This window comes from Enoplosus armatus, chromosome 5 (assembly GCF_043641665.1).
Source record: "Enoplosus armatus isolate fEnoArm2 chromosome 5, fEnoArm2.hap1, whole genome shotgun sequence".
In the NCBI taxonomy this organism is placed as follows: Eukaryota; Metazoa; Chordata; class Actinopteri; order Centrarchiformes; family Enoplosidae; genus Enoplosus; species Enoplosus armatus.
Window position 1 is genome coordinate 1,629,654 of NC_092184.1, and position 27,089 is coordinate 1,656,742.

The 27,089-nt window shown below is 46.1% G+C and overlaps 1 protein-coding gene across 4 annotated transcripts in view; it reads left to right on the forward strand.

Annotated features, from left to right (window-relative positions):
• The window catches only part of nf1a (neurofibromin 1a), a 74,584-nt gene continuing 47,495 nt past the window's right edge, over positions 1–27,089 (forward strand). For 2 of the 4 annotated variants that reach the window (XM_070905673.1, XM_070905675.1), the window contains exons 1-29: positions 1–71; positions 5,821–5,964; positions 7,354–7,437; positions 9,484–9,674; positions 9,871–9,977; positions 10,177–10,244; positions 10,466–10,541; positions 12,448–12,605; positions 12,712–12,885; positions 14,148–14,276; positions 14,377–14,451; positions 14,557–14,688; positions 15,060–15,197; positions 15,340–15,453; positions 16,135–16,214; positions 16,770–16,893; positions 17,129–17,375; positions 17,796–17,869; positions 18,190–18,273; positions 19,217–19,606; positions 20,031–20,170; positions 20,707–20,829; positions 20,920–21,003; positions 21,119–21,235; positions 22,649–22,830; positions 22,953–23,164; positions 23,329–23,490; positions 23,609–23,706; positions 25,093–25,228. In XM_070905673.1, the coding sequence (XP_070761774.1) occupies positions 12–71; positions 5,821–5,964; positions 7,354–7,437; positions 9,484–9,674; positions 9,871–9,977; positions 10,177–10,244; positions 10,466–10,541; positions 12,448–12,605; positions 12,712–12,885; positions 14,148–14,276; positions 14,377–14,451; positions 14,557–14,688; positions 15,060–15,197; positions 15,340–15,453; positions 16,135–16,214; positions 16,770–16,893; positions 17,129–17,375; positions 17,796–17,869; positions 18,190–18,273; positions 19,217–19,606; positions 20,031–20,170; positions 20,707–20,829; positions 20,920–21,003; positions 21,119–21,235; positions 22,649–22,830; positions 22,953–23,164; positions 23,329–23,490; positions 23,609–23,706; positions 25,093–25,228 (3,903 nt within the window). In that variant the 5' untranslated portion in view covers positions 1–11. Of the gene's footprint in view, positions 72–5,820; positions 5,965–7,353; positions 7,438–9,483; positions 9,675–9,870; positions 9,978–10,176; positions 10,245–10,465; positions 10,542–12,447; positions 12,606–12,711; positions 12,886–14,147; positions 14,277–14,376; positions 14,452–14,556; positions 14,689–15,059; positions 15,198–15,339; positions 15,454–16,134; positions 16,215–16,769; positions 16,894–17,128; positions 17,376–17,795; positions 17,870–18,189; positions 18,317–18,519; positions 18,549–19,216; positions 19,607–20,030; positions 20,171–20,706; positions 20,830–20,919; positions 21,004–21,118; positions 21,236–22,648; positions 22,831–22,952; positions 23,165–23,328; positions 23,491–23,608; positions 23,707–25,092; positions 25,229–27,089 lie in introns of all 4 variants that reach the window. The other 2 variants (XM_070905672.1, XM_070905674.1) reach the window with 2 other exon arrangements.

The window sequence follows — 27,089 nt, forward strand, 5'->3', positions numbered from 1 at the left end:
TCCGCCCGGCCATGGCGGCTCACAAACCAGTGGAATGGGTCCAGGCCGTGATTACTAGATTTGATGAGCAGGTAAGATGGGCTGATTCAGTGGATGGGTGTAGCAAGCTTTGGTAGTCTTGAGGCCCCACCACTCGGGCTAACGTTACAGTCACACAGACGAGGTCCTTTTTTTTTTTTTTTTTTTTAAATAACGTAGTTTAGGAGCGTTCACCCGTCAGCAATTGTTCCTCGACTAAAATGTGTTCTGTACTGCTTGTTCCAGATGCAAAACACTGAAGATGAGGTCCTTTTTTTTTTTTTTTTTTTTTTTTCTTTTTTTTCTCCTCCTCGCTAGCGCCGACTCCACGATCAATTTAGCTAGTAGTTATCCACACATTTGTCCTGGGGGTTTGTCGTACGGACTTAGCCGCTCAACCGCAAAATAATATACAGCAAAGCGTTATGGCAGGGACATTTGAACGTGCACACAAGCGCCCGCGTATGCGCGTGTCGGCGTTAACGTCCCCTTGGCTAACATTTTCTGTCGTGCCAGCTAGGTAGCTAACATTAGCAAGGCCTAGCTGTCTAATGTAAACAAATAAGATGTGACCGGGTTAAGCACGCTGCGTTCACACGAGCACGCAGTTTAGCGGGATGTGAGGAAACGTCGGCAGCAAGAGCGAATGCTGCTCGCTAATTTCTGCCGGGCTGTCTGCTTCGTATCGCAGGGGAAACGTCAACAGTCAAAACTTTTATTTTTTCCGTAAGGGATCTACAGCTAGAGCTACCACGAGCCCGTTTTGGGCTCGCGTTCAAACCGCTCGTAGTCGGTACTTTTTTTTTATGATTTTAATTATGAAATATCAGCACGGCTTGTGGAACGTGCACCGTCTGTTGTACAATGAAACCCAGAGAGACACACACACACACACACACTTGAGGGGCTTTCTGTAATAGTCGAGCTGTGGACATACTCGGTGGGAAAAGTGACACTCGTTTACGAAATGGTAAATGTAGGTCATCTTCAACTCGGTTAGCATTACTGATCTGACAGCCAGTTTGTGTTGTTAGCCATTTATCAGTCATTTAGCTGCGTTTAGTCTCTAGGAGCCTTTGGGTCTGGTGTTAGTTGCCACAGATCATGGATTGTAGCTGGGCTTTTGCGGCTCAGCTTGGATTACTACCGTTGGCTTAAGGTGTTATATCCACTTCTTTGTTATTGTTACCCCTAAGCCCCAACGAAAGCCTTCCAAGTCAGTTTATTTCACTTTTTTTTTCCTCTCAACAACCACGCTGTTTATTATTGATGCTGAAATATTTCCTTCTTGTCAACTAGCCGAACATCATCCATTGTGCTTGGTGAATTGGAATAACTGAACTAATGCCAGTATAGTTCATGATTTGGAATGGTCTGGTCATAACCTACTGGCCGTGGTGTATTTTATTTTATTTTATTTTTTCTACACGTAGTACTGCTTCACAGTGCAGCAATGAACCTAGCAGGCTTACGTTAGAATGAGCAAAGCCATTCCAGTTTAGCTGCCAGCTGAGGAGCTCTTCATTCAGAGAATATAGCCTGCATCACAGCTGTCCATCAATAAGTGAGTTTAGTGTTTCGACAATGTTTTGTACAGTATCCCGGGAGAGAAGAGTGTCGGTTTCGATCTGTTGCGGAAGTTGATTTAAAACACCAAAATGTCATCTGCAGCTTCTAACCGAGAGCAACGCTTAAACGCAGTCGTCCACCTGACAAAGGTCACAGAAGTAGAAATTCTGGGCTGGGTGCTGTTTTATTTTAAATCTAAATATGTTCAAATGACGAAGGACATTACTAAAATCGCAACAGTGTGGTAGCAATGTGAAGAGAATTTTTGTCAGATGTTTAAATTAAAAGTTCCACTTGGTGTTTCTGAAGGTTTCAGCCACATCCCGTGGCCTTTCTTGGCGGTCGGAGTTGCTCAGTTGTCAGTGGAGATGGTTTAGTTTGTATCATGTGATGTTATTATGGAATTCCATCTACCCCACCTAACTCGATCTAAACTGTATCCGCTGCGGAGGGCCACAATATTTGGCTGTAAGTGAAGTGTGACTTTTGTGAGGGCGAGTACTATTTCCGAGGTCAAGAATGCACCTTCAAGTCCAGTTTAAATGTGTTTGACGGCTGAATTGCATTAAGGAAATATACACAGTTGTTCTTTATTGTTTTGGGCAGTCGCTGCAGAGAGAGGAGTGTCGATGGACGGGAAGGTTTACATGCAACTTTCAACAAACAGCAGCCCATAGCAAAATGTTCCTTTTTGGTTTTTCTTTTCCCCTTTCAATCACTGTCGTACGTTTTTATAAGTAAATGTAACTGCAAGCAGGAAATTGGAGGGCCAAGCCGAAGTGCGTCGAGTGAAGTACATTGCTCACAGGTACAATGAGGACTTGTCCACCCGCATAGAAATTCTGATCCAAATTGGAGAAAGCGTTGCAGAGATGTGGCCCACTTCCTGTTTATGTCCTCGCTGCCAACTCTGTCACAGCCAAATGATCTGCAATAAATGATGCGAGTGTTCCTGACAGAACTTGAGGAATGTGAACTGTTCACACACTGTTTTAAAGAAACTGTTCAGCCTATTCAGCTGCCTTGCATTGTGGCCCATGAACAAATCGGTTAGTTTAAATGTTAGAGGCACCCCAATCCAACCCACAGGATCGTGGAGCAGTTTTTCATGGATCGCTGTTGTTCTACATAAGCCTGAACCATATCTGGTTTGATATTTACACCCACGGGGGTTTGTACGGTCACGACAAAAAACCTGGAAAAGTCACGGAATTTTCGAAAATTGCGAGTTTGGCGAAAAATGTGAAAAAAATGAAAGTCATGGAACATGGAAAATATTGTATGTGACATCATACCTAGTCACACCTGTGACATTTGTTCTACATTGCGGGCTATGCACAAATATTCAGCATTTGGGCCGTGATCAGTGCTGTGAGAGGATCCACTGTGGACTTAACATGGTTTCACTGTGGGTCAGCTGTCCAGTGGAAGGACTGGAGAAGTAGTGAGTCTACACACTAACCTGTGTTATTTCAATCAATAATTGATCAATGTCCATAGGAGCAAGGTCGGTGGAATTTGCTTTCACTACATAAGTTTTGCTTTTGTACGTCAGCTATGGCTCATTATCTTTTTTTTTGTAAATATATTTTATTGATTTTATCCCACAAGAGTTAAAAGATACAAAACGTGTAATTGACTTGAATTCACCTACTCATCCCCTAAATGCAAAGAAGCACTGTTCATCATCATGTGGACAAATTGGCTCCCATCCCACCCACCCATGGGATTACAGGTTACAGAATATATTCAGGTGATGGAGGGAAAAGTATAATGAGATAATGAAATAACTGTATTAGTTACTCAAGCAAAAGGAGAAGAAGGAGGGGGAAACAATTGAAAAGTTAAAAAAAAAAAAAAAAAAAAGGGGGAGGAGAGGGGGAATGCTGACTACTGTAATAGGACATTTATCTTTCTCTTGCTGCACCCATAAAATACACATCCCAGTGAGAACACTTTTGGTGGAACAAAGAATACAGTGTAGTTTTATTTAAGTGGTTTGCCTCTATTTGCACAGGTGTTGTAAACTGCCTTCAGGGAGATCACAGTCAAATTTGTTGACTGAGGCTTAACTCGGACAGTAACGGACAAATTAAGCCCCAAACCAACAAGTACGGTATATAATTATCATAAAAATGTGATTAACTATTATATATTTCAAACGTGAATAGGTCGACCTTTCTACACATTTCAAGTGAATTGTATGAGTTTGTATGGTGCTTGAACAAGTTGTGTTATTTTGGTGCGCCGACACAAGTCCCAAAAAAGCGCAGCGCTGAAACGAAGTGTGGCGATAGGTCCGGCTGTGCGAGGCTACCCCAAAAGTGAAGCCCGAAACGTCCCGACGGCTCCCTGGTGGCTGGCTGTCGGTTTAGGAAGCGCTTGATTTCGCAGTCGATCATGTTCATCTAGTCGTGGGAAGCCAATTCCTGTCATTTTATGTGTAGTAGTTTACTAGGACTGTCTGACTAGGGTGTCACAATATGGCCCATGGATGCCAACTCATTTAAAATGATCAAACAGTGATCATTGATATAAGTGGGGTGGACACAATAGTAGAAACAGCTGTCATTACGCACCTGTGTGATGCAATACAGTTCAACAGCACCACAAACTGCATCCTCCAAAGTGATCATGCGGTTGGATCAACACATCTCTAAAACGGTTTCAACAAAAGCTGAACGCGAGACCCCTTCATGAAGGAGGATTCGTTGCAGGGCTGTTGCGTTAGACCGATTTGGTTTTAGCTAGGTGGACCCAGTAAACTGGACGCTGAGTGTGTATGTGACTTTTAGGGGAATGGTTAGGCCTAGCTGTGCGAAACAAAGAGCTCACTGACCGTTCTGCGCTACACTGGACTGCAAACAGAGGCATGGCTTGTTTTTACGTTGTGCATTATGTGCATGCAACGGTTTGACAGTCTGACTTCATGACGGAACCATGGGGCTGTATTGAGTCCAAGACTTTCCATTAGGGTCCAGTTTTATGGCTGACACAGCTGACTGCTGTCGGACAAAACTCGAGTGAGGGAAATGTTCGGATGAACCCGTTTGGTTCTGGTGAAGCAAATTACTTTTGAATTTAATGAACCTTTACTGTTTTGTCATCACAAAATAATAACTGATCTGTTTTATTTATTTATTTGTTTATTTTTTACATCAGCCACACTTTTACCGTCCCCAGTAACAAAACAAGAAATGGCATTTTCTGCGTTTGTAGACCAAATGAATTGATAGTGAAAGTAATCTTTAGATGAATCGATTTTTGGAAATCGCAGCCCTAATTTTGTGCCTGGTGATGAGAGAGACAAGAACGCGCCTGGAATTCAGCAACACTAAAGCAGGCGGACCGTTGGTAGCCTGATGATAACATATAGCGTAGCATGTAGGCCAAGTAAGCCGAGAGAGAAATGAGGCATTCCGAAGGAAGTGCGATGATAACATTGTTCAATCATGGTGACACTGGTTATAGCCAATATTAATATCTTGGTGTTTGGGAGTTGTACAAATTGTATTCATATTTACTGTAAATTCCCAACATAAGCAAATAAAGTAGTCCTAGCTCATGATACGTTTGTCCAGTCGCGTCAAAGTCACCACTCTGCTGAGGGAACACTTTGTCTTTTTAGCAAAAATATGCAGGCATTTCACATTAAAAGCCTTTCAGGTAAGGGAGGCGCTGTGCCCCTTGAGCCGCCGGAAGCTCCTGTCACGGCAACAGGTAAACATGAAAGTGTTGAGTGAAATGGAATCAATTCTACTCGTAAAACAGTGGAATATGAAGGAATAAACTTCCAAATAAACTTGGGCTAAATAAAGGCCCTGACCACTGTTTTGAGATTTACGGTAGTTTCGTTTCCATTCAGTTTCTTTTCTGCCGTTGAATCGTCACTTCTTGTGGGGGTTTTCCCCACTGTCTTTGCTGCAAGTAATGGTTCTTGTCATTACCACTTAATCAATCCGTTGTTTTTTTTGGAGCGATCCAAACAAACAATTTGGATTGCATGGTTTATGCATTCAACTAGGAACACTTGAACAAGCTTATCAAATATGTCCAGCGTGATCTGAATGTGAACGCTGCAGAATGTGACGACAGCAACGTAATAAACACAACAAAGCCCACAATGCTGCTAACGGTGAGTTGACTCCACTGTGATTTTTAATACCATGAAGCTGAACAGTGCCTTGACTGCGTCGTCGTCCCCTCTTTGTCTTTTTTTTTTTCCCCTTTCAGCTTCCCATTAAAGTTGGACACCAGAACACCCACACCAAAGTCAGCACAGAGCACAACAAGGAATGTCTGATCAACATCTCCAAGTACAAGTTCTCCCTCGTCATCAGTGGCCTCACCACCATCCTCAAAAATGTCAACAACATGGTGAGTGGGGTTCTTCCTCTCCTGCTCCTCCTCGTCACACTGGCAGTGAAGCGATACCTTTCTTAGCATGTCGACTAAAGGGCGCACACTTTTTTTTTTTTGCGTCGGTCTCTCCTTGAAGGCGTTCATGGTGTTGGATGCCTCCGTAAGAAAGAGCGACTGAGGCTTTTTGGAAGGGCTCACTTAACGAACAGTAATGACCAAAAACTCATTAATCTCACTAATTTGACATGGCGTGAGGCTATTGTACCAAAGCAGAAACAGAATCTTCAGATAAGACCCTATCCAATTGAGATCATTTTAGGAATTCCTGGAAAGTAACCTGTCTGGAAGAGGTGGTATCCGCATTAAGACACTGGCTGACAACACTGGCAACCACAGATTTTCCAACTGGTTCCAGGCAGCTAGTCTCAGGCTTTTGAGAATTTTAGAACAACAGTCTGGAAAAACCTAATCCTAAAACCAAACCCTCCTCCCAGACCAACCAGCATAAATGGAAAACGTTTAGCTTTTTAGCTTTTAAGGCCAATTGTCAAATGATACAAACAACTTTGGGATACGGAGTAGCCAGATGGCGGGAAAAGGTAGCCAGCTAGAAAAACCACCATATTCTATTTTTCAAACATGATTTGGGGTATCTGACATTAGTTTGCATAGCAAGCGTTGCAGGACACTTTAAACACGTAACATTATAATGTGAGGCAGAGGCATAGCCTACGTTTTCCGCACATGACACAGGCCTGTCGCTATGACAACATGGCCCGTTTTAGTGCGTTTGCAATGCGTCGTGGAGATGGTTAAATGAAGCTCTTTCAGTGGGCTTTAACGCGCGTTACTGCGCGATCGTCAAGGGGCTGCCACTGGTGTCTTCCGGTGTTTTCCGAAGTAGCCTGTCTAATGAGGAAGTCCCCTGTCAATCGACTCGTAATGCGCTTTGTAATCAATTATTTTGCTGATATTTACACAACCTCTCAGCTGAGCATGCGCGCACACACACACTCATGTAGAGCCTGTGGGGGCGGGACTGATACAGACAGACAGACAGACAGGCTACAGACAGCGTGTACATTCCAGTGGTCGTGGAATGTCCACGCTACGGAATCAGCAGCTTGTTTTAAGAATCATCAGAATTCACCAAGAGTCCACAATGAGTAATAATAAAGTAGCCGGATGGACTTCAATGAGTCGTGGGCTGTTTGGCTGGCAGCCGGCGCTCATGGAAAGCTCTGACAGTGTAATGAGGTTAATGTGGCTCATGAAGTGATCCTAATCAGTAATGTGGTACTGATGCGGTAGGTATGACAACACCAGCCCCCGAGGTCTCCTAATGCCGTGTGCTAATGCCTCAACGCTGAGCGGACGATGTTTTGACTCTGAATGTCTTTACAGCGGATATTTGGAGAAGCTTCTGAGAGGAACCTCTACCTCTCCCAGCTAATCATCCTGGACACCCTGGAGAAGTGCCTGGCGGGGGTGAGTCTTCGCCTCTGAACACCCTGCTGTCCTGATCTGGTTTTCCAGAGAGGACCCGATGAGACCAGTGATCCGCGCCTTCACAGGGCTCAACGCTAACCTCCCCCCCCCCCCCAAGGAGTACACGTACACACAAAGAAACAAACACACAGATTTTTATTAACCAACAGTTTATTACATACATATTTACACTTCTCCTTCTCCTCGTGTGCAATTATGATGTGAAAGCCAGTGGAAGACCCTAGTATCTAGACACTAGGCATGGGCCTTAAAATATATAAAAAAAATTTTTTTTAATTTTAAACATTGAAACCCACTTTTTCAATCACCGCTCTCTCAGAAAACTCCTGTGATTGGTGCATTGCGGCTTGTGGGATGTGGGTACTTGTCGTTATTGAACCAGGAATGGATACACCGGCACCACCCACACCACACCGTATGCAAACAAGATTACTGAACAATACTTATAACAGTAACTTAAGTAAGATAGAGCAAGGTGGGGAAGGTGTTGATCTTAGGAGGGGGCCGGCGAGAAGGAGCACACGATGGCCCAATGGCTAAATCTACGTTTGTACAACCTGGATGAGTAACTAGTATAAAGCAGCGTATTAGTATAATATTATAACATGAAATAAAAAGATAATGTTAATATATGAATTCTGTACGGTCGGTCTATTCATTATAATTTCATATAATAGTATACTATAGGCCTGTATACTATCACTGGTAAAAATATTAATTCCAGTTGGACAGTACACGTGTTTAAGAAATACACAACCAACATGTATAATTTGTAGGTTTCGTCTCTAAGGCTGCGACTAAGGATTATTGTTTGATGCTTATTCCATCGAATATTTTCTGATTAGTTGATTTAATCTCATCACAACAGCGAAGTTCAGACTTATGCAGTGTAGGTCTAACTAGGAAAGGCGTTGCCATACTAGCCATTAGCTACTAGCATCTACTTCAGGGAGTCTTCGTTGAGTTCTTGTCTGAAACCCAACAGATTCGGACGTTTCCGGCTTTTTGGGTCTCATTTTCGGCGTGCCCGGGAGAAGGAGCGGGCACACTTGGGGATGAATGAAAACAGTGCAACGCCATTCCATGCAAATCGATGGACTTACGTAATCGGTGGTGTCGACGCATCGTTCCAGCCCCTTTTAGTCTCTAACTTGTCAGTAACCCTTCATGCATAACAGTGAGAGATGGACTACGGCAGGTTGAGATCGTTACTCGTACGCTATTTTTCCAGTTTGCATTTTTAGGGGCAAATGTGAGTGAAACACCCGCTCGTGTAGAGCCCTGCCTCATGCCGAGCCCTTCGAGTTGGCAGTTGGTTGTGGGTTGCTACCCCCCATCCATGCGTCATCACTATGAAATCAAACTCCGAAATGATTCAGCATCTCTGCTGCTGCGTTTGCGCTCACCCAGATACAAACCCCTGTTAATGTAGTTATCCCCGGTGAATCACGCCGTCCTCGTCTTCTGGGTGGTTCCTCTGTGAACCAGCAGGCCCGGATTACATTTGCAGGCGTTTGGTGGGAGCCTCGCATCCGATGGGAACTGCTCTCAGCTTCCTGTACAGGTTTTTGTCATTAGCGTTCACAGTATATGGAAGTATGGAAGGCCAGGCATCTTTCTGTATTTGTGGGTTGGGGCTTTGCTTCTGAATTGAAATGGGTTTCTAAATTCATTGGGGAAAAAAAAAAATAAAAAATTGGGGCAAAAAAGGTCACATTATAATATGATTCCGTGAAAGAATTATGGCCCACCAATAGATGTCTATGTCTATGTCTGTGTCTCACTATGTCTATGAGTCGGATGCGTTTTTAAACTATACTCTGACCGCTCTGTTCTTCACAGCACATATTTGGCCCACATTAAAATGAGTAAAGCACGTCTTTTGGACAGCAGAACAGATTGAAAATCAGCTGCAGTCTCGTTATGTGCCAATTGGATAGCCACTGGCCAACCCTGAAACAGACCTCTTTCCCTGAAGGTCTTTTTTTTTTTTTTTTTTCCCTTCCCTCTGCCCTCCCTCCTCAGCAATCCAAGGACTGCTTGCGACTGGATGAGACCATGCTGGTCAAACAGCTGCTGCCGGAGATCTGTCATTTCATCCACACATACCGTGAGGGCCACCAGCACGCCGCCGAGCTCCGGGCCTCAGCCTCTGCCGTCCTCTTCTCCCTGAGCTGCAACAACTTCAACGCCGTCTTCAGCCGCATCTCCACCAGGTACCTTTTGAGCAAGGCTCCGAACCCCTCTGTGTCGTCCACCGCAGCTGAGACGATTTGTTATGGATCAGAAAACACCATTTTGGTATCGTGATGATGTCTTCAACAATATGGTGCGGCACATGCTCATGTTGAGCAGGGTGATGCTTTCATATTGAATCCCTTGATCTCTCTGAATGCTCTTGTGTCTCCTCAGGCTACAGGAGCTGACGGTGTGCTCCGAGGACAACGTGGACGTCCACGACATAGAGCTGATGCAGTACATCAATGTGGACTGCTCCAAGCTGAAGAGGCTGCTACAAGGTTAGCTTCGAATGCTCTTCCACGTTTGCATTATCAGGATCAGGACTTCTTAAAGGGGGGTGGGTGAAGAATCGGGTCGTCGCCGCTTCGAGAGTTCTTGGCATAAAGGACTCCTGATCCGTGAAAGCCGGAAATGATGAAGAAAGTGAACCAGTGTTTTGTGGCGTATGTGGGTTTAATGCTGTTTGTTTTCTTCCAGAAACTGTGCTGAAGTTTAGAGCTCTCAAGAAGCCCGCCCAGCTAGCGGTCATCAACAGTTTAGAGAAGGTACTTCCTCTACCGGCCTGTTTCTGTCCCAAACTGTAACACTTGACATTTGAATGGCTCTTACCAAACGTTTTCTCACGTATTCTTCACGTATGTGTACTATACCAATGGATAGCTGAGCCGTGGCTAACACGCGTTAGCAGAGAAATGCGCCATCAGGTGGCCCTTTCCTCAGTGGATAGTTCAGCTGTGCACATATTCTTCTGCTCTCTCTCCTGCAGGCGTTTTGGAACTGGGTGGAGAATTACCCGGATGAGTTCACTATGCTCTACCAGCGGCCGCAGGCGGATATGGCAGGTATGAATGGATCCAAACTATTCAGTGGAACTTAGATTGTTGTCTTTTGAGACGAAGATTTGGCGTATCATGAAATCTCACGGCCTGTGATTACATTTGACTTCCTGTTTGTTTTTGTAGTGCAAGAGCTCTACAGATACAAATTGTAAAAAGCAACTAAACCAAGGCAGTCATTAGGGATGGGCGACACCAAATTCCTTCAATTGGATATGATACAGATACTGATCAAAGGCAAATATGAGTACAATTAAATACACGTTTGTGCTAACAAGTGTAAAAAAAAAAAATAGTCCAGTATTTTACAGACATACTCTGATTGAATAATAATAAAATAAATACATATTTATAATATAAATATGAATACCGACAGCATAAAACACGTGCACATTTGCAGGCCATGATTTTTCCAGAGCAACTCTCTACGTGGTCAACTGTTTAGCAATGTTCAGAAAAAAAAAAAAAAATACGATTTACGATCAAAGCGATTTTAATGGTTTCCACATTTCCAGTATCACATGTCTTAGAATCTAGACATGAGTATAAAGTATAGTTGTGCAATGTTTTGAGAGCGCCACTTGCATTGCATTGCGCTGCAAGCTGTGGAACCAGATCGCTACCCACCTGACCAGCAGACATGGCTGCTCTTCAGAGAAGAGGGACTAGAGGTCTGACTTCAGACGTGGTTACATACTGCTCTGCTGAAGCTCCTCAGTGGGCTCTTCAAAAATCTGATCTGGGACCATTCTCCCCCCTCACTGAAGAGCAAGGTATTTCTTGCAACAAGACAAAGTGCTGTTTTAACCACTTTGGTCTCTCCAGCACATACTTGGATTAGTCTGTGCTCTGGCAATTGCAACTGAATGTGTGCTTCTTTTAGCTTGTCTGATGCTTTGGTGCTATGGTGGAAGAACCGAATGATGGCGCCACCTTTTCTCCGGGGTGTCCTGACACAGTCAAATAAGCTTCAGTTGTTCTTGCTGTCCACATATCACTCTTGTCAGGGTTGTTTCGACTTCCTCATGTAGCTTTGGAATTTCATTGGCCAGTCAAGGATCTCCTACCAGGGTTTTTGCATCGGGGATCAGCCACCTTGAGGAAATGACGGAAACCTTTGAAACAGGTCGCAAGTGGGTAACAAGTGGGCACCTGGATATGCTTTGCCTCCCTGCAAACCCTACTGCAACGCCTTTTGTCGGACAGAGGGCGGCGCAGAAGACTCGGATGTACGGGCATCTTCTTGTTTTCGTTCAGCCTTCTCATGAGGATGCTTGCGTTGCTGCTGCGTGGCCCTTCCTTGACACACACACAATGCATTTCGTTGTGTTTGTATCTACAGGTGAACAGTAGCACCACACCACGCTGCGTTTCCTTTCTGCCCTTCTCTCACGGGTTGGATGCGGGAGTGTGCGACTGCGCACGGCGGCGCGCTCGGTTCTCGTGTCACACAGGGTTTCCACGGTCACGTGACACGGGCCAGCAAGATATGTCAAGGCTGTTTTGACGTAAACATACTGGAAACGTGGGGAAGTGACGCAGCCACCCGCGCTTTGTGTTTATCGAACCAGTGTTTATCGATGAGTCTATATGACATGATCTCGACTAATTCAGCGAATTCCAATCAAATGAAGCTACACTGACAAAAAGTAGTCCCTAGTCTTAGAATGAAGAGACCAAAAAACACAACAATATGAAGTGCAATTGATTGAGCTTTCATTTGAATTTTGAATCCAAATAATGCAAACTGAATTGAGGATTGCATCGCCACTGCATATTGGATTTCCAACTGCAATATGCATTACAGTTTGAATAAAGTGGCCAAAAACATGCTTTTTTAGATAGTCTTGGAAAGTTATTGTCTCATTAACTGTGTGTGTGTGTGTGTGTGTGTGTGTGTGTGTGTGTTCAGAGGCTGCAGAGAAGTTGTTTGACCTGGTGGACAGCTTCGCGGAGAGCGCCAAGAGGAAGGCCGCTGTGTGGCCACTGCAGATCATCCTCCTCATTCTCTGTCCCGAAATCACACACACCATCTCCAAAGACACAGTGGAAGACAGCAAGGCCAACAAGGTGGGATGAGGAACACACACACACACACACACACACACACACAGAGCAGCAGAGACTGACTCCGGCACTCACACACACACGCTCTCCTGTCCTGTTGTGTCTGCAGAAACTGTTTTTGGACAGTTTGCGGAAAGCTTTAGCAGGCCAGGGCAGCAGTAAGCAGCTGACGGAGAGCGCTGCCATCGCCTGTGTCAAACTGTGTAAAGCCTCCACCTACATCAACTGGGAAGATCACTCAACCATTTTCCTCCTGGTCCAGTCCATCGTCATGGATCTCAAGGTCTGACCAGTTACTGCAACTGGACTCTCTGTTCTCTGTGTTGTGGTTTTTTTTCTTCAGTTTTCCTTCTGTGTATCCAATTTGGTGACTGCAGCATGAAAATTCACTCAGTTATGATCCTTTTGTTGGTTAGACTCAAAGTTAGGGTCAGGGTTACATTTCATTTTAGCCCTCCCCGATGTCTGATCCGCGGATATCTGATGCTGTCGATGCGCTGGACCTGCTGCGTGCCAACGAAGCTAGATAGCTAGATAACCTAGTAGCGTTGTTGGCTAATGTTAGTTTAAGCTCGCCAACCGACCAAAATACTCGCCCCCAGAGAGACATACGGCTAAGGCAACGCTAGCCAGCGAGCTCATTATACAGCGTTGTTACGTGGTGCTGCATTGCCGCTAGTTTTTACACGCAAACGATAGACCAGATCAGTTAACAAGGCAGCTGGCTAGTTTGCGGTCACTAACTAATGTTAGTGTTAAGCTTTGCGTTTTATTATTATTATTTGAGTGTTTTCTTACATTGGTCAATATTACATGTGGGGTAGCGACACTGATCCTAGGTCAGCAATTAAATGCACCTTCTGCCTAAAGTTTATTCTGATGCATTCTTATTAATTATACTGCAGGGGAAAACGGGGTGAGATGAGCACTAATAATCGAATAATAGTCTTCATTTATCTAGTAAACTCCGTTTTGTCCTGTTTTCTTCTGCTTCCTCCTAAAAGTCATCAGAAACCAGCATTTAGTAGCTTATTTAAAAAAACAAACAAACATAAAAATCTCCACAGGAATCCCCCTAGCAGGTCTGCGTTTGTCTCCGCTCACGCTTCCTCCTCACCCTTTTCACCCCCGGGCGACACGATGAGTAAACAACAGCTAGCGCCGTACGGGCTTTCCTCCATCTCGTCCATTCTGCCTTCCACTTCCTGTCTCATTCCGAATTTTCGGGAAGTCATCAGAATCCCGCGACTGCAAACAACGTATTTGGAGCGCGCCCAGCTAATCGCGATCCCGTGACTGAGTGAGTTTCACCCACAGCTCATGGATAGGCCCTAAAAAATGCCAGGAGAAAACAATGTGTAAACTGCAACTTGACTGGCTGGCTAACGGTTGTAATTGGCCCCAATAATTGAGCTGACTGTATAAATGACCAGCAGTTACTCCTCTCTCTGAGCGTATTGTGACGAGTCTGGAGTATATTGGAAACACCAGAAATGTTGCTTTTGATTCACCTGAAGTGACCTGCGGCCCTCCCTGTCCCACTAGGCTCTGCTGTTCAACCCAGCCAAACCCTTCTGGAGGGGAACGGGCAGCCAGAACGCTGACGTGGAGCTCATGATGGACTGCTTCGTCTCCTGTTTCCGCATCAATCCTCACAACAACCAGCACTTTAAGGTGGACCGAAAAGAAGTTATGTTACATTTGTCGGAGCAGGCCCACAATAGTAGTAGCTCTAGTCTAGCTAATTCATGAATGTGTCCTCTTTGTCCTGAAGGTCTGTTTGGCCGCCTCCTCCCCCTCCACCTTTCACTTTGTCCTGGTCAACTCGTTGCACAGAATAATCACCAACGTAAGTCTGCAGAGCTTTTTCCCCCCCGCACATTACTGATGATAGACTGGTTTTATGTCTTACTTCACTTGCCATACACACGATCCTGTGCTTTCTGCTTTTCAGTCCCATCTGGACTGGTGGCCTAAGATCGATGCAGTGTACTGCTACTCTGGAGAGCTCCGCTTTATGTTCTCAGACACCCTCAATCGGGTGATCCAAGGCGTTGGCACCCACGCTCCGCTACGCATGACACCGGTGAGGGGACCGCAACGTGTTACATTGCTTTACTACAAGTTTGTGTCCTAGAAGTACCAAAAATTGACTTAAAGATGTTAATACGCATTGAGGAATAATTTGAGTTTATTACAGCAAAGTAAACTATATTCAGTATTTATCAGTTCATCATCTTAGATCAGTATCGAGGCAAGTCCCAGGTCCAATGGATCCACTTAGTGCATCCCTGGTTCCCAGATATCGGCAATTCATTTAATGACAACAATGTTAATATTGCCGAGAGGAACGATGACTAAAGCTTCGACAATAAGACTCGCGTTGTAATCATTTCTTCAATCTACCACTTGATCTCTGATGCAGTTTGTCCTCCTTGTTTGCTGCCCTCCCCACAGAGTCTGACGTTCAAAGGGAAGATGACCACCAGCCTTAAGTTCAAAGAGAAAGCCACAGACCTGGACACCCGAAGTTACAAGTGCCTCCTCCTCGCTCTGGTCAAACTCATCCACGCTGACCCCAAACTCATGTTGCATGTGAGCCTGCCGCAGCTTTTATTGATTCCTGTAATTCTGAGAAGTTTACACAGGTTTGGATGCACCCATAACACGGCTGTATTTTTGAATTGAACTTTTTTTGTGTGGTGGTGGTGGTGGTGGTGTTGTTGTTGTGTGCTAGAACCCAGTGAAGCAAGCTCCAGAGATGCAGAGCAGTACAGCAGAGCTCATCACCGGCCTGGTGCAGCTAGTGCCTCTAACCAACACCACCCAGCTCTCACAAGAAGCCATGGAGGTCAGACACCAAACCCACTATCTATCGCTTCTCATTTTTATGGCACAATTTGTAGAATTCTGACTCGAAGAAGAGTAATTTTCTCGTTTTGAACTTTCTCCAAAAACTTTTTTTTCCCCCCTCTCACAAATCAGATTTTCAATACACATTATAGTCATCGAAGTGGAATTCCAGAAATGTAGTGTTGCACTTCCATTGAGTCAGTGGACTCACAAGAAACGGAAAAAAAATCAGAAAAAGACGACAAATATGTACGACTAAATAGTGCTAAAAGATATTGACATTTAGATGGACTAGTGGACAGTATTTGAGAGTGGGTGAGTATGACATGATTTAGTGCTGTGGAAATGTTCACTATAATGCATTTATCAAGACGGCAGGTAGATATGGAGGAAGTGTTGTTTGTATTCACAGCAAATTAAAACAGGAGCGGATCAGAGAAACAGTTGGGCTTCTTACCAGAAGAAAACAGGTCCGTCTCTGTATAAATAAAGATAAATAAAGGTGTGCTTCTGTCTGCATACTTTCTCTCTGTATTTGAGTCGTTACATAGCCAAAGCTGGAGGTTATGTGAAACGTATGTGTTGTTTTTTTTTCTCCTTTTGTATTTACTTCTTTGACAAACCATCGTTTCCATCTGGCCCTTCTGGTTCTTTCTCTGCCCCTCCTGTCTGTTTCCAGGCTCTGTTAGTTCTGCACCAGCCAGAGACCATAGAGCTGTGGAATCCTGACGCCCCCATAGAGACGTTCTGGGACATCAGGTACTCGGCAACCTTCTCATCTCTCTATAAAGACGGGGCAGATCAAATCCACACTCTTCTAATCCACAGTCACACCCATGGAGGCCCTGCTGTGACTCCGACACAATGTGCTTTGCAGCGTCTTCAGACCCCTTTTGATTGCATTCAATTTGAGGTGCACAATGTGCGTTTTAAAAGAAGGGGCCGAAGCTAATTAGGCTAATTAGGCCCAGAAAATCCATTGTTTTATCGCCCCCCTCCGCCCTGTCCTACAGCAAAGATGGTGGAGTAAGCCACTGCAAGTGATCCGCAAACATTCCAGGTCGTGAAGCGCGATATTGGGGGGGGCTTTTATGTGTGAAAACATAAACTTGGTGTGAGATGTTTGCCTCTTGTGTGGACAGGCCTCGCTGGTGCAGTCCACCAGGGCAGGTGTGAATTTGAGAGGCTGATAAACATTTCTCAGAAGCAGCGTATAGAGTGTTTTCAGACACTGGTGTCTTTATGATCCTTGATCTTCTATTGTTGAAGTTTTACATGTCACCCCCCCCCCCCCCCCCCCCTTTTGTTCTGCAGTTCACAGGTGCTCTTCCTTATCTGCCGCAAGCTGATTGGCCAGCAAATGGTTAATGGGACAGAAGTTCTCAAATGGCTGAGGGAGATCCTCATCTGCAGGAACAAGTTTCTGCTCAAGAACAAGGTACAGTCCCGTTCTTTAGGCCGCTTTGTTGGGCACAGAAAAATCAGCTAGAAGGCAGAGGTACTGACAGACGAGTCCACGAAATGTCCCAAAGGCAGACGCCGTCATTTGCTCGATCACCACACTGCACACTGAGCGGTGTAGTCCTCTTGGAGTCTGTTTGGCTGGCGGTGTGAATGCTCAGAAAGGTTTATGGGTGTGGCACCACGTCTGTAAGCTGTACGTTTGCTTCCAGGAGTGTGCCACCATGGGCGGTGGCATCCCCATCTGCCGGCAGGCGCAGACAAAGCTGGAGGTGTGCCTCTACATGTTCCTGTGGAGTCCGGACACCGAGGCGGTGCTGGTGGCCATGTCGTGTTTCCGCCACCTCTGTGAGGAGGCTGACATCCGCAGCGCCGCTGACGAGGTGCCCGTCCAGACCATTCTGCCCAACTACCCCACCTTCAGCGAGCTGGCCTCCGTCAGCAACATGATGGGAACAGGTCAGTGCCAGTCCCACGTCTTCGCTCGAGTTGATAACGTTTCTCCCCCGCCATATGGTACGGCCTACATTACAAACATTCACTTACATAAAGAGATATCACAGATGCATAGAGCAGGAAAAAAAGAACAATGAATGATAGAGGGGGAGAATATACTTTTGCCAGTTTTTAAACTTTGTTGCCAGATCTTCTCGACTTCCTTATCTTTTCTAGTCAGCGTTAATGAGACGGTGATGTGGTCTTTTCCATCTGACGACAGTCAGTCGCTTGAGCGAGCAGCGTGGCTTGTTTTTGTTTCTTGGTACTTTTTGAGAGGGGGTTCACAAACAGAAGCACTCTGCCGTGGACACACACACACACACACACACACACACACACAGAGGTTAGTTTCCATTAACAGTTTGCCTCTGGTTTCCACAGGCAGGTCCACCCTGCAGAAGAGGGTGATGGCCTTGCTAAGGAGGGTAGAGCACCCCACACCAGGAAACATCGAGGTAACACAACATTTCTCTGGCTTTTACTGTTTCCTTTTTAAATGACTCGCCTTCATTGATCACTGTTGGTTGAATTTGCGGATGATTTCCTCGCATGGTCTCAAGAATTAACCATTTTAATTGACTGAAAAAAATGAAGAAAGCCATAAATATGTGTTCTAGAAATGAGTTAGTAAATCATTTGACCATTTAACTGTAAACATTTTCTGGGAAAAAGCCGTCCACATATATATATATATATAAGATGTCAGTTTTCTCTCACCTCTGTTTGCGCACGATTGTTAATCTACAGTTTATTGTTTGTTTGATTCCGACTTCAGGCTTGGGAGGACACATATGCTAAGTGGGACCAGGCCACCAAACAGATTCTCAACTTCCCTAAAAACAAGGCAGATGACGGGCAGGTAAGCAGGTTGCAGAGATCTCCCCGCCGTGTACCTTTTTCGAGTGATGGAGTTATGATCAAACGGGGATGTCTCAGACGGCACCGGTCTGGTTTAGGTGGAACTTAGTGGAGCGTGGGACGTTTGCTTTGTGTTTTGAAGACATTACCCTGACTGGCCTGATGGGGATGCCATCCCATAAGGCAGGAATGTTAACAGCCGAGGCCAAGAGAAGCATTAGGGCTCGTGCACCTCTAGTGCAAGCAGTCCAGAGACATGTCTTCACCTCACGACGAGCTGTCCCACACAGAATGATATTATTAATGCAATAGGAGTCATGGGGGACGTAATATGATGCATCAAAGACACGCAAAATATACACAAACATGAGAGAGAGAGAGAGAGAGAGAGAGAGATTTGGGGGGGGGGGGGGTTCATATATCTGATGTCTCCCTACAGCACTGACGTAAATGCAGTAAACTCAGAGTTGAGTTTTAGCCTGTAGTGACAAATTAAAATGATTTGAATGTCAAATTCAGATTTATCACATAGACAAATCAAGTCAAATCATGTGGAATGAAGGCGGAGAAGGTGCAAACAATAGGGTCCAGGTTTGTTGGGCACGCACATTGACGGCTCATTCGCGTTTCTCTTGACGATTGGTCGACTGATGGTGCAGCTGCCCTCCTCTGAGTGAACGCAGGAATGTAGCTGACTCCCTGCGAGGGAGGGGAGCTAAGGGGTTGTCGCTAGGCGGCAGATTTAGCAAGACAATTGCCAAGTCGGCAGCAGTTTGGATGCATTTGATTGGTCTTGTGTTGAGCTTCGGGTGGGTTTAAAAGTGTGAACCTGTGGAGGACATCGCGAAATAATAATACATGCATATATGTAGTCTCTCTCTGGTGTTGTTTTCCTGCTGTTCAGTGTCTCTGTGCCCCCCCCACCCCCACCCCCACCCCCACAGCAGGAGTGGATCAACATGACAGGCTTCCTGTGTGCTCTGGGCGGTGTATGTCTCCAGCAGCGCAGCACCCCCGGCCCAGCCACCTACAGCCCGCCTATGGGCCCCATGAGCGAGCGCAAGCACTCCATGATCTCCATGGGCCCCTGCGACGTGTCCAACCCTGTCGCCTCGGCCTCGTCCTGCTCTTCATCGGCCTCCAGCGAGACGCCCGTCAGCCGCTTCGTGGACCGGCTGCTGGCCCTGCTGGTGTGTGGCCACGACAGGGTCGGCCTGCACGTTCGCACCAACGTGAAAGACCTGCTGGGGCTGGAGCTTAGCCCCGCCCTCTACCCGATGCTGTTCAACAAGCTGAGGAACAGCATCGGCAAGTTCTTTGACACGCAGGGACCGGTGAGTAGAGCTAACGAGTTCGGCTTGTACCAGATGAGTACAAAAATGGAATTGATGAGGGTTATAAATTAAAGACATTGATGGTGGGCAAATATTTACACCATCTCAAATATGTCTTGAGATTTTTTTGGATCATATTTTATACCTTCATACCTTTGAATCCGCCCACTCCACTGAAGCGGTTGCTTCTGGTCTGGCATCATGACATGAAACATGGGTTTCCCCACAAAAAGCGATTATCCAACGAGTGCGCGCGGGACTCACGATTAGCCAACCAGTGCCACAGGCCGTCGGGGCAACAGTTCTAACGCCGTTGTGAAGGGTTGTCAAGATTCAGGCGGATGCGTTGGTCTCCGGTGATTTGGTTTGGGGAAAAACTGAGTTATGTTTCTATCTGAAATGTATGCACTTCTCCGATTTCCAGGTTCCTATCAACGAGACTAACACCCAGTTTGTGGAGCAGACCATAGCCATCATGAAGAACCTTTTAGATAACCACACGGAGGGTAGCTCTGAACATCTGGGACAGGCCAGCATCGAGACCATGATGCTCAACCTGGTCAGGTCAGTAGTCCCTGCTCCCCAGGTAGTCCTTTTCCTTATGGCCCAGTAGCTATCTTTGGACTGGACTTTGCAGTAATGAATGTCACTGAGTGTTCAAACACAGGCCTGGAGACTGCTACAACTTGTGTCCAGTTTCCGTTCTGTGTCTGTGAAATGCACTGATATCAGATAGTCAAACTTTACAGTTCTTAAGATTTCTATTGTGGTGGTTTTGGCGACACCCTGTGGTGACTGGAGGGACTTTTTTTTTTTAACCACAAATCCCAGAGTACTGTTGCAAATGACACATTCAGAGGGGTCAGTGACACCCCTTGTAGCCTCTCTTCTGCTAGGAAATAGCTATCATTTCACCATCTGGCCAACCAATCTGCCAAACTAGCCACCAGCCACATCCTCGGCCTTCCACATTCGACACGTGATCTCCGAATGCTGTCCGTTCTGTCAGTTCCTGACAGCTGAAAGCTCACGTTCATTGTATTGTGACTGAAAGAGGGGGGCGTGCTCTGAGGTGTGCTGGCCTGTGCTCCGTCCCTCAGGTACGTGCGCATCCTGGGCAATGTGCTTCGAGCGATCCAGATCAAAACCAAGCTGTGCCAGTTGGTGGAGGTGATGATGGAGAGGCGAGATGACCTGTCCTTCTGCCAGGAGATGAAGTTCAGGTCAGTGACGGCAGCTCATTGTTAGGTACACACACACACACACGCACCACTCCGGATGTTTGCCGGTTTCACTCACGCTGTTGTTTGTAGGAACAAGATGGTGGAGTACCTGACCGACTGGGTGATGGGAACCTCCAACCAAGCTGCTGATGACGACATCAAGTGTCTGACAAGGTGCAGCTCTGTTACACGGGCTCAACTCAACTAACGCATTGTCAGGAACCGAGAGAGAGAGCTCCCTCCTCACTGTTGTCTCCTTCGTGTCTGTGTGTGTGTGTGTGATGTGCAGGGACCTGGACCAGGCCAGCATGGAGGCAGTAGTGTCCCTGCTAGCTGGTCTTCCCCTGCAGCCGGAGGAAGGAGACGGAGTAGAACTGATGGAGGCCAAATCTCAGCTCTTCCTCAAGTAAGAACGCACCTGCACTCGACCGTAACAAAATGTCACCGTCATCTTAAGCTAGTTAAAGATGCAGCACACCAGCCGATAGCCGGCCCTCGCTAACCGATTATTTACCGTTGACCGACAAGATTAAACTGTACTATTTAGAATGGACAATGTCTATGACCCCTTACAAAAAAATTACCGATACGCCTACAGTGAATGTTTTTGTTTGTCATAAGAAAATGTTTATTTTTCTGCAATAGCAGCACAAACAACAGCCGACACACACTGAATCCTCCAGCGCTGAGACCGCCGTATAGGACATTTAGTAGGCGTAACATAAAGTGTTAAAAGAAATAGCCGAGCAAACAGGAGCCAGACTTTGTAATAGGCTCATTCATGATCAAAAGCAGCAAAAACAGCAACTTGACGTCGCAATTTTCAGACCCAAAATAAAATAAACAGGCCGGGCCTACCTCAGTCCTCACTTCGCGGACAGTACCTGCTCCGATGGTGTCCGGGGGAAGCAGAGGCAGCTCCTCGGTGGTGCTGCCAGCCTTCGGGAAGATCGTCTGAATGCTTTTCCCACTGGTCAGGAGTATCCGATGAGGGGGAATTGTCTCTCATGTAGGTGTCCACCTCAGCCTCTGGGTCTTTAGCTTGATGAGGGGTGCATCTCCCGGGAGCAACATCGCGGCTACTAATAATATATTTATGACAGTTGGTGATGGGATAAGCCACTGGGGGACTGTTGGACTGTTGGATGGCTGAGACATTTTGAAAAGAAACGTTACTCAGTTCGCGTACACACACACACACACACACTGTAGTTACATTGTAGGCATGCAGCAGGTCAGTAATCAGATTTCTCCCCTACCCCAACCTTATCTTGGAAGTGTGGCTTTCTTATTTGAGCTAGACAGACAGACAGACTGTCTAATGATGCCTTCTTTCCTCAGCTGATACTTTGCCTGTCCGCAGTCTTTTGTCAGGCACATGCGCACTTGTAAAAAGCCGGAGCTTACATGTCAGATACACACAGCAGAGAAATCTACCTTCTTCAGGAGAAATCTACTTGGGGAAACCAGGTTTCTCTAACCCCCTGCCTCCATTGTAGTAACCAGGTTTCTAGTTTAAATGGCAGTTCAGAAATCAGCTAACTGTTTGCATATCATCAGTGCTGCTTGGCTTTAGATGTGGGTTTCCTTATGGTTGTATGAGGGAATACCAGGGATCTGACCTGCCTTGTACTCCACAGGATTATCAGTGGTACTCCTAAGTCCAAAGTCTTTACCCTCCACCGTGCATTGTTTCCATACAGTAGTGACAGGAAGGAGTTGGATGACTGAAATGTGAAGCATTATGAATGTGTGCTTCTGAATATATAAAGAGAGAGGACAGACTGGCTCACTGTACCGGTGTTGTGGTGGTGTGCAGGTACTTCACCCTGTTCATGAACCTGCTGAACGACTGCAGTGAGGTTGAGGATGAGGGCCAAGCAGTGGGGGGACGAAAGAGAGGAATGTCCCGCCGCCTGGCCTCTCTCCGCCACTGCACCGTCCTGGCCATGTCCAACCTGCTCAACGCTAACGTAGACAGCGGCCTCATGCACTCCATCGGTAAGTCGGCCGCAGCATTGCCCGTGGCAGGATTCGGGGGAAAAAAAAAACGTCTCTTCCTACATAGAAGTTACCAAACCGCATTTTCCCGTGAGCACCAGTGTTCGTTTGTTCCTCCTCAGGCCTGGGTTACCACAAGGACCTGCAGACTCGGGCCACCTTCATGGAAGTGCTGACCAAGATCCTGCAGCAAGGAACGGAGTTCGACACGCTGGCGGAGACGGTTCTGGCTGACCGCTTTGAGAGGCTGGTGGAGCTGGTCACCATGATGGGAGACCAGGGAGAGCTGCCCATCGCCATGGCACTGGCTAACGTGGTTCCTGGGTCCCAGTGGGTGAGTATGTGCTCAGACTTGTAGTAGTATTATTATGTAGGTAAGTATTTTGTCCTGAAAGTTTCTCTTTGAGAGCTCAGTATAGGTGTGTTAGAACATACGGTGCATGCAATATGGAATAAGAAAGTATGTTGCATTAGATCTCCATAAAACATTTTTTCCAGGATGAGCTGGCCCGAGTCCTGGTGACGCTGTTTGACTCCCGCCACCTCCTCTACCAGCTGCTGTGGAACATGTTCTCCAAAGAGGTGGAGCTGGCCGACTCCATGCAGACTCTCTTCAGAGGAAACAGCCTGGCCAGTAAAATAATGACCTTCTGTTTCAAGGTACGAAACGCAGCACGACTCCCGTCAAGAAAGAAGTTCGAATGCCTGCCATAAAATCCGCCTCGCAGGGCGCGTTGTATGTATAATACTGACTGCATTTCATGTTGCCTTATGTCAGGTATATGGGGCGGCATACCTGCAGAAGCTACTGGAGCCTTTGTTAAGAGGGGTCATCACCACCCCCGAACACATCAGCTTTGAGGTGGACCCCACCAGGTACGTACCCGCACCTCTGTTCTGATACCATGTAGTGTTCATATTGTCAAAACCCTCCACCTCAGGTGTGTTGTGTATGCCAGCAGCCCACACGGCGGGAACTAGTTTCAAATAATGAAACCGGGTGTAATCATTCTTGACCCCGAGATCAGTATACGGCCACAAGTTGATAAAAGGGTACAAGGATGCGTCCCCATACCTCACAGCATGAAAACGATCATCCACGCCATGACACGATGGATGCATTAGTGTAATTCCTGTATCATTTATAAAAAAAGAGCTATGATTAATACAAGGCTGAACGAACAACAATGAATAATGTCAAAACAAAGCATAATCTCCTTAAATACAGTGTCCAATATAAACTTCCTAAGTAACTGTTCAATCTTTAGGTCAACCGCTGCGTTCTGTTTCGGAAAACCAACAACATTTAAACATGGGCTTTAATTCACATACAAACAAGGACCTCCGCAGATGCTTTTCACTTCATATGTTCACTATATCCTTCTTTAACCCTTGAGCTTCAGTACATTGAAGCATCTGTAATGTTGGATGCAATGCTTGACGGGTGGTCTTAGGCTGCGCTTGAGATCACATGCTAACACTACTATTCACACTAAGTATGACGTCAAATCAAGAGTGTAGTGTGTTCCTACTGCGTAGCATGCGGATTTTTATGTATTCTAGATTGACAAGAAGTATGCGGCACAAGCTTACTGGACATACTCAACTGCCCCAGGGTGCATTGCGTCTCCTCAGACCGCATCACCGCTGTGATCACTGTGTCGATCACATGACCGCGTTTATTGTAATCTCAAGGGACCTCATGTCATTTAACTTAGGCAGGCATAGTTCCTCGGTTAGAGTCCAATACCCAGTAGAATCTTCTGGTAAGGGTTAAATACGCCTCGCCAGGGAGTAACCTTCAGAACTGAGGTGGCACTACGCTGTGTAAACTCTCGCTGTGCTGTTGATCTGGATTCTCCTTGGCCAAGCTTCAATAAATGTCATCCCGGGTTTCCTGAGGCTTTCCACCGCACGCGGTATATTAGCAAGTGATTTTTCGAACGCACTCTTAATCGTGACACAGGTTTGTGATGATTTGAGTCAGCCGCGACACATCACCTTTTGAAGGCCCACTATTGGCCGATTCAGTGCTTTGAGGGAGGGCGTTGTGGACGGACATAGGTATTTTCCAGCAGTGTGGAGCCGCTGCAGTCAGCACTGAAGAATCCCACTGAGACTGTGATCAAAGTTACTTTTAGCCTCTTTATACAGATGACCGCCCACCTAGTTTAACTGGTGGTTTAACTGGTTCAAGGAAGGTCTTTGGAGCATGAAACCTAAGAATTCTTACTGACAGGAGCCCCTTGTTTGTCTCATCAGGCTGGAACAAGGTGAGAACCTGGAGGAGAACCAGAGGAACCTGCTGCAGATCACAGAGCGGTTCTTCCAGGCCATCATCGGTTCATCCAGCGAGTTCCCCCCACAGCTCCGCAGTGTCTGCCACTGTCTCTACCAGGTAGACCCCCCCTCCCCACCCCCCACCTCACCCCCACCCTCTGTCACTCTACCATGGCCCCCAGCTGCTCACCCAGCCTCTCTGCCCTTACCCGCGTGTGTGCAGTGTCACTTACACATTTCGAGCTCCTGCCTCTCCACTCGGAGGTCTCCTGACGCCGCTCCACTCACTGCTCTTTACATCACACGCATCAGTACATGCCTTCCTATATATATATATATATATATATATATATATATATATATATATATATATACGTCCTACTGAGCCGAGACATCAGGACCTTTCTGTTTTGATCATTTTTTGCGTTCTGAAAGTTCACTCCTCAAGATTTTCTATCCGTCAGGGCAGAACACCCCCGAAGCACAGTGGAACACCAAACTTGTAGAGGACTTCTAAACCAGGACTCGTTTTCCTGGCTTTTGCCATCATGCACCACATTTCCAGTCGGGCCAAAAAGCCATACTAATGTATACAGCGTAACGTAATACTGCCAGTGCTAAGAATAGCTGAGTGATGTAATGATCCCATACATAAATATGGTATTATCCACAGTGCGTCCGAGCTTCTGTCCAAATGAAAAAGACGTTGACGTCAATGGCGTCCACTCAAGCTATTATTTCTACATCATATCCAGATAGGATCACACCAGGTGGAGGAGGGGCCTTACTGACGATGGCAAAAGCCAGTAAAATGAGGCTGTGGTTGAAGGAAAAAGTTCAGATGGCGTGAGGCCGGCTTCATTGCAGGTTTTCGAGACTATTTGGTAACACGCTGCAACGATTCCCCTGTCAGGTAAAAAAAAAAAAATCGAAACTGCGGTCACACCTAATCCTTTTACACTGCCATGGTGTCAGCTGTGTTGGACGAGAAAATCATCTGCACATGTGCACTCTTCTTGTGTCTGCCATTTCAGCAGATCATTATCAGGACCCCAAATGCCTGCAGAAGGATTCTTTTTTTGGGGGGGGGGGGGGGAGCAAAAAGTTGAAAAAAAAGTTAGTTGGTACCAAGGGTGTAGGTTTGGTTTCAATATCCTCCATCTGGGGGCATTTTCACCTACAATAATAAAGTTGCCTGATGCTATGAACATTAATGAGCTAGCACTTGACCCACTCCGTGATGTTTGAACCTTTTCAACCATGAGCACCATCTGCCTCCCAATTCTCTCCGCTGCACATTCGTCTCGCAGACAGCAGTACGTTACAGCCAGGGGGTTGCCAGATCAGATGAGGTATCCCTCATTTCTCTGTCCACAGAAATGGCTTTCCGTTTTTTGAAGAAAACATCCAGACCTGGCGGCTCTGCATATTCCTTTCCATGTAACCCTATGTGGAGCTAAAATGATTGGTAGGGACACGTCCCTCCTGCATGCGTGCCCAAGTCTAACCATGGATTAGGTGTGATCACAGCATGGGAGGATGACAACTGACTGGCCTGTATTCCCAAATATATCTAGCAAATTATATTTTAGTTCAACCTCAATGCACACACACACACACCTTTCCACTGGACACTGACTTTGACTGTCTTTTCCACCAAGCAGCTTCACACTGCTGCTGCTGCTGCCGCTGTTGCTGCCGCTGCCGGCGCGGCTGCCCTTTCTACAGAGAAAAGTATTTTCCATGTGTTGACTTCTTTGATTTCTCATTCTCCATCTTGGATTTCCTTTTGGAGCTGTGTAGGCACACACAGACACACTCACACCAGTGTTTCCCATATATTGATTTTATTTGTGGCGGCCTGCCACAATATCAACATTGACCGCCACATTTTATTTTTTTTCCCTATTTTTTTTTTTCCTATTTAAAATTGGTAAAATTTTATTTCATGGTAGAGCTGTGCTCAGCTCCTCCTTTCC